Genomic DNA, 7779 nt, shown 5'->3' on the forward strand with positions numbered 1-7779 from the left:
TAAAATGCATACTGCTATATATGCTTATGTTTAAGTACATTAGCATTAAATGTTTTTATTAGCATTACTTTTGGTTTATGTCTTCCACTTATAATAGTGAATCAGGAAAAGATTTTAATTGGTACATTTAAATTAAATGGTAAATTTATTGCTCTGCTGCACAAGAACAAATTTTAAATATGACAGCATTACCACTTATATGAGATGAATTTAAATTGGAAAAAAAATAAGGCAAAGTAAGATTAAAATGATCTATTTTATATATAACATTTTATATATGGCATTAGATTACATAGGCTTAAATCTGACTTTGGGTGCTTATTAAGAGTGAACTTGGGCAACTTAAATTGATTTAAATTCCTTGACCCAGTTTTCTCATTTGTGTGTAAAATGGGAGTGATGGTAATAGGGCCTTCCTCAAAGGGTTATGGAGAGTGGAATCCAGCATGCAGTGCAAGTGACCTCTAACCATGATTAGCACACATCAGCAACCATATGTGAGAAGCTGCAGTGGGGTTCTTCCAGTAAGAATGGGGCATTAGTGTGAAATTCAGCGAAAGGCTTAGGTGAATTTCCAGAAATGCTGGATGAACTACATTCACACGTGAGCTCCATGAGGGAGGAGAATAGGGTTCCATGGCCTGAACCTTCAAGACAGTATTTTAGGAAGACTGCTGAATACCAATTTAGTACACCACGTTGCTGAAAAACTTCAGCAAAACTAAAGTATTTTATGAGAATTTGGTTGGATTTCCCAGGTAATCATGGGTAGAAATCAGAGGGCCAGAGGATCATATCTTAGTAATTCAGGAACTTAAGTGAGGATTTTTTAAAAATCCAAATTTTCCTCAAAAGCAAATATGTGGACAAGAGGAAAACAAAACAGAGCAATAAGCCAATGGTTATACCTGTTATGACTGTTCTTCCTTAGATAAAAATCTCATATTAGTATCAATTTAAGCATATATGCACACAAATATATAATTTCATACTTTTGGATATCCGATGTATAATTTACTACTCTCTTCTAAAGAGACAACTAACTGAAGATGATATAAAAAGAAAACTGGAATTTATGTTCTGACACATAACATTCAATGGAATGAGAATTTCATACCTTAAAAATCCCTATTACTAATGAAAGGTCCATTTATGCAAAACATACAAAAACAATATTTCCTATTTCAACTAGCAAATCAAATATGGCTACCAGAAAAAGCAAATTTAAGCAGACTTTTATTTATAAAATGTTTTAGAAACTATGTTAAATAGTAGAGGGATAATTTGTCCTTTTTCAATAATCAGCATACTGTAAATATGCCACTCCCTGATTAAATGAAAATATAAAAACTAACCTTGTGCAGATCAGACATATCAGAATGCTTTCTATGCTACCAAGAGAACATTTTGTTCATCATCTTAAAAAGGGAAATTAAGCATGTAGGCTAAGCTTCCTATACCTGGATCCTGCAGTTCATCTATCAAGACAGTCTCTATTGGAACACTCTAGAGTCTTCAGTACACATTTGTCTTAAAACTGAGGATTTCACATCTGGAGATCACAAAATATGAATTTTTCATTACTATTATGGCCACACTATAAGTTAATATATAAATCTTAAACTTTTGCCTATAATATTTAATTATAAATTTAAATTATTAAAATCCAGCTTTTCAGCTTTATAGTTCCTTTCTTCTCCAACTCCATTTAAGATATAGAATGCCAAAGAGCATTTTTATAGTTAACAGCTATATTACTTACATATACCTCACTACCTTTTTTTCCTGAAATCAAAATTGCTTCCCATTAAAAATAAACTTTAAAAAGCAGACCTTCCCAAAGCTTCTTCCAAACTGGTGATGGCTGCTTGCAGCTGATTTTGACTGACTGCTTCAAGAGACAGGCCCAGACGAGAGGACTCAGTGACGAATGGTGGCAGCCGTGCTTTGCTGGAGTGGCCTAACAAGCAGATAGTTGCCACAGTTTGAAATCCTGCTGAACAGCTTGCTGCTGCCCAGGATCATTCACTGGTCAACATTTTTAGATCCAGTTAATTTTAAAATTGGGGATCCTTGGGAGGACTTATCATTAAAAGAAAGATGGTAGCCTACTTGCCTCATTTCAAAGCATGACAAGAACTTCTTCCTGGCTAGGTAGGCATAAGATGTGGGCCATGTAGAGAAATATGGGAAGAAGAGGCAAGTAATATGTTTGAAATCAATAATTATCAGAAAAAAAAAAGTTAGTAGGGAGATCAATGAGATGGATTAGTCTTCAAATCTTTACAACAGTAGAATACGTGTAGTGGACCATAACGTATCCTTAAGGTTGTACCATCATTTACCTGAGGACCATACACAGCTAGAATGAAACAAGCAAATGGCATTTGTGATAGTATCAATAAAAATGCTCAGGGTTAGTTATTCTCATCTCTTTGTCATGCATTTATCTAAGCTTTAAGGAAAACAATTCACTTACCAATTACTGTTAAAATAAATAAAAGCGTGGCGACACCTGATGTTCCATAAAACATGATGCTTATATTATAAGCCAGGAGATCTGTGTTATTCTGTGTGTTGGGCACTAAAACAGGTGGTAGTAAAAAGCCAACTGCAGTTCCAAGCTGTAAAATGAACACTCCTGTTAACAGCTCACATCAATAGAGAAAAAAAATAAATACTGGCATTTAACAGAACAAAGAGGACAGCTAATATTTATAAACGTGCACTGCAAATTCTAAAACTATGTTCTATCGTCCTTGTTACTACTGTATTGTTAAAGGGAAATTGCCAACAAATCTCTTTCCTTTTCAACAAACATTTACTGAGTTCCTATTATCTGAATGATTCTGCTATAAAGTTGTGTAAGATACAGTCCTTACCCTTTCTATGCTTACAATCAAAAAGGGGAATAAGAATATGTAAAATAGGACTGAGAAAAGACAACCCACAGAATGAGAATCTTTGTAAATCATATATTTGACAAGAGAGTGACATCCAAAATAAACAACTCTTACAACGGAAGAACAAAAAGACAAACATTCCAATTTTAAAATAAGCAAAGGACTCAAATAGATATTTCTCCAAATATACGCAAATGGCTAGTAATCAATGAAAAACTGCCTGTATCTTTAGTCATTAGGGACAGGCAAATCAAAACCACAATGAGATTCCACCTCACACCCATAAAAGGGCTATAATAATAAAATAACAAGTGTTGGCAAGAATGTGGAGAAATTGGAACCCCTGTACACTGCTGGTAGAAGTATAAAATGTAGTAGCCATTGTGGATAACAGTTTGGCAATTCTTAAAAAATTTAACATAAAATTACCCTATGATATAGCCTGGGTATATAACCTCAAAACAGAAAACAGGTGTTCAAATAAATAATTATATACAAGAGTTGATAGCAGCCATAATCACAATATCCAAAATATGGCAATAACCCAAATGTTTATCAATGGATGAATGGATAAACAAAATGTGGTATATGCAATGAAATATTATTCAGTTTCCAAAAGGAATGATATACTGACATGGTGCTATAACATGTATGAACTCTGAAAACATGAAAAGTGAAAGAAGTCAGAGACAAATGGCCACATACTGTAAAATTTTGTTTATATGAAACATTAAGACTAGGTAAATTCATGTGGAGAGAAAGAAGTTTAGTAATTACCAGGGGATAGAGGGAAGGAGAGTGGGGAGTGACTACTTAGTGGTATTGGGTATTGGGAAGGGACCAAGAAATGTTTCATGAAGGCTGAGGCAAGAAGAGTTAACATTTAACAAATATTTCACTTGCTTCTTTCCAAAAAGCTGGATAGAGACAGTCAAACAGGTAATTCCAATAGACTGTGGTAGCACAGTACTGTGATGGAGAATTAGAGAGTTCTAAGACTGGGGAGACTATGCAATTTATTACCCAAATCAGAACACTGTTTAGAGTAAAAGGAACTTGAATCTGTGCCAAGCAACAGATGTATACACAGATTAATCCAGGTCAACTGGGACATGTGCTCACTCTGAGTAGAATATTTTGTAGGAGCCCCTTGTACAAACTTGGGGTTCAAGAAAAGTTTCTGGAGAAACAAAGGGCTGAAAAAGAAATTGGAGTTAGCCAAATGAAGGAGTAGTGTTCTAAGCCAAAGGACATTAGGTACAAAGGTCAGGAAGGGGAGACCATGACCTTGTAAGAAACTGTCAGTATGCATGGCCTTTCTCAAAGCAGAGAAAGACTGTGTATGTGCAGAAGCGGGGCATGGAGAGAGACAAAGAGCTAGCAGGAGGCAGGTCTGGAGGGTCTCACAGGTCACATTAGAGGGGTTTCATTTTATCTTAAGGACAATGGAAGCCTCTGCAGGAGCCAAGGGAGAGCTTTGAACAGATGTGCACATTAGAGAGCAGGCAGGATGACTGTGGAGAACAGAGGGAAGGCAGCAAGGGCTGCAGATAAGATCAGTTAGCATGCTCTAGGTCAGCGCCATAGGTGGCCAAACTAAGATAGCAGCAATAAAGGTGAAAAGAAATGAGCTACAAGACAAGGCTAATTTTGAGTGGTGGGTTCCCATGAGATGTGGAAATACCCATGTGGCAAAGAGTCTGAAGTTCCTTCATGCACTCATCATATTTTTAGGGAGAGCCTACAATGTGCCGGGTGCTGATATAAACAGTAATGATAATGATGTGGTAGTGTAGTGATATAGCTGTGTGTATTCAGACCATGTACCAATTGTCATGAAATCTACATCTAATGAAGGGGAAGGGAGATGACTAATAGACAACAATGAACAATGTATGTATAAATAAATAATAAATAATAAACATGAGAGTGGTAAATGTGATACGAAGAATGAAAATATAATGATGTGATAAAGTGACTGAGCAACTCTAAATGGGATTGAGAAATGCCACTGGATATTTAAAATGATTTTAAACAGAGTTGAGTGACACTAAGGTGGTGTTGTTTTTGTTTGTCATTTAGAGTAAAGAATTTACATTTTAAGTACTGTGGGAAATCATTAGCAAGTTCAAAGCAGGGCAATGACATAATCTGATCTACGTTTTACAAGGGTCTTTCTGATTAGACTTGTAGTATAGATGCAAAAATTAAAAGCTACGAATTCAGGAACTAGACAGACTTGAATCTGAATGTCACCACTTACTAGTATGTGACCTTTATAAAATAATTTCATTACTGCAAGCCTCAGTTTCTATTATCTATCAAATGGGGAGACTAACAGTTCCAATTTTATAGTATTAAATTAAGTGATGCAATGCATGTAAAACATGCTAGCCTTAGGGAGTGCTCAAAAATGCTGAGTATTATGAATAGTTACTCTATAAACTAGACTGAAAGTACATCCTTGGGAATAATGAGCAACTGCACAGCTATTGGAGCCAAGGAAGGGATGAGAACACAAGGAGAAGGTAGGAAGAAGATGCACAAGTGTAAAGTTATAAAGAAGTCTGCCTACAAGTAAATGTTTCCACTTATTATCCATAAAATGGATAATCCACATATGTAATTGTGGATTACATAGCTCCCATCCAAACATAAAGATGCAATCAACTAAGTGTCAGTCATAAATTATTTTGAATACTATGTTTCAAGTTACCCTTTCTTCTGCACTTGTAGAAAAAGAAAATAAAGCAACAAGCATGAAGTCAGTCTTTATGTATTTTAAATAAATATTCCTGTGATCTTGAAACTAGTGTGAGACTTGAAGTAAGAAAGTAACATTCTTTTGTTAAACAGCTACAGTGTGGCAATATATGTACAGAGAAGTAAAGGTTTTGATGTACAAATTTTTAACTAGATACCCTCAAGCTGAATAAACACTCAAAATAATTTACATAAAGTGTTATAGGACCCCATACGCATAATTTAAATTACAATGAGAAACAGTTTGCAATTTTAAAAAACACAAAAATCATTCTACCTAGTAATGCTTAATGGAGACAGTAAAAAAACCATACTTTGGCAATGCTTTCCACGATGATTTGTCTTGCATAGTCTTATTGTTAAAAGTTAGTAATTGGACTCAACAATGCTGTGAAATCTTTATCACCAGAGTTAGAAGTCATTTATACATGGCCATTATGTGCCAGGCTCTGTGCTGACTACTAGTACACATGATTAAATAGAGACAGTTCACAATGACCACTCTAAATGAAAACAAACTTCCCAGAATCCACTACTTTCCTTTTGCAAAGTACACACTGGTGATAAACATAACACCTACTCAAGTCTAGTTCATTAATGCATTGACAAGTTTCCTATTACATTAAGTACATTCAGGCCAATGCAGTTCATTTACAATTTTCAAAGCAAGATGACAAGATAGTCATTGTAAACTGATTTTGAAAGTTCTGTCCTTACAAAGAAACTAAAAACCCTCTTTAATACGAAACTGTCTCTTACCTTGCAACTACTCATCTCCTCTTCTTCATTTTATAGACAAATGTCTCCTGAGGCCCATTCATATGCCTAGCTCACATGGACTATGGATTTTTCTGGTCCTCTAAGGATCGACTCTCCCCTCTCACTCCAGTCCTTACCTGATTGCCCAGCACAGCGGTGGCGCAAGCTGTGGACACCTCTTTGGGCCCAAACCAAACTGAGGCGATGTGGGAGGGCAAGCCCAGGATGAACACCTGGGCCACAGAGCACAGGCACTGGCCCAGCATGGTGACCCAGAAGAGATGCTGCTGTACACTGCCACACTTGATCCAGGCACCTAGGCAGTTGAGGCCAGAGCCCAGCAGGGCGGTGAGTCGCAGGCCTTTGGTGTCCAACAGCCAGGTGGCTGGGAAAATGAGGGGCACGTAGGCCAGCATGTACACCATAGATAGCCAGTCAATGTGCAGCAGGGAGACGCCGTAGAAGCCCTGGAACACGTTGCTAATGATGCTGTACTGGATCCACTGAAAGGCGTTCACCAGCGAGTACAGGCTGAAGATCAGCAGCACCACAAAACGCCGCGTGGAGAGCGCGGTCCGGGGCAGCGGCGTCCCCTCGGCACCCGGGGTCTCCTCTCCCGCATCTGTGGGCAGCAGCCGGGCCTGGGTCTCCTCTTCCGGGGCCAGCAGAATCTGCGGCCCGCCTAGCGCTCCGGCAGCGGGGCTGTCTCTGGGGACCCCATTCAGGAGCAGGCAGCCGGCACCGGGCCCGTTCTGCTGCTCCACGGTCACCTCCCCGGCCGCAGTGTCCCTCGGGACCGGAAGGTATCCTTTCGCAAGCGGGTGCCCAGGAGCCACCGTCGCCCCCTCCTCATCGTCTGGTCGCGTCATGTCACTGCTCCCTGTTGCCGCTTCGCGCCCCTGCCCACCTCCCTACCTCTACCCCAGTCCCTCCCGGCACCCCAGCCCCACCACCCCTCGGCCCACCACTCCTGCTGCCCTTCCCGGGTGGGGTGGTGTGCACACTGGCCCTGCCTGAGTGCGCAGGTGAAGGCGTCCTCCCTACGCTCCACCGGGCGCCAGTCACTCCATGTCAGGCCCCGCCCCGCGAGCGCCGCGTCTGGAGTGGTGGTGGCCCGCCGGCCAATCAGAGGGCACCTTCTCCCGGCGCGAGAGCCAATCGGGAATCAGCCGGGAAGGGCGGGGCGAGAGCAAATGTACCCGGAGGCTAGAGGGGAAGACCCAGCTGGGTGTGTGCTCCTTCCAGGAAGGATGGGGAGGGTCCGGGGGTCCTCTGCCTCGTGTGGCTGGGCGGGCTGGAGGTGGCCCGCGAATTGGGTAGCTCAGGGAACGAGGGGGCGGGCGAAACGGGAAGG

At 40.2% G+C, this 7779-nt stretch overlaps 1 protein-coding gene across 3 annotated transcripts in view; it reads right to left on the minus strand.

Moving 5' to 3' along the window:
• Flvcr1 (FLVCR heme transporter 1) overlaps positions 1-7327 on the minus strand; it is a 30094-nt gene extending 22767 nt beyond the window's left edge. For 2 of the 3 annotated variants that reach the window (XM_047521179.1, XM_047521178.1), the window contains exons 1-2: positions 6563-7327; positions 2480-2624 (exon numbers count right to left, since the gene is read on the minus strand). In XM_047521179.1, coding sequence (XP_047377135.1) covers positions 2480-2624; positions 6563-7294 — 877 coding nt within the window. In that variant the 5' untranslated portion in view covers positions 7295-7327. The other variant, XM_047521181.1, reaches the window with a different exon arrangement.
• Positions 7328-7779: the final 452 nt, after the last annotated feature.

This window comes from Sciurus carolinensis, chromosome 12 (assembly GCF_902686445.1).
Source record: "Sciurus carolinensis chromosome 12, mSciCar1.2, whole genome shotgun sequence".
Taxonomy (NCBI): Eukaryota; Metazoa; Chordata; class Mammalia; order Rodentia; family Sciuridae; genus Sciurus; species Sciurus carolinensis.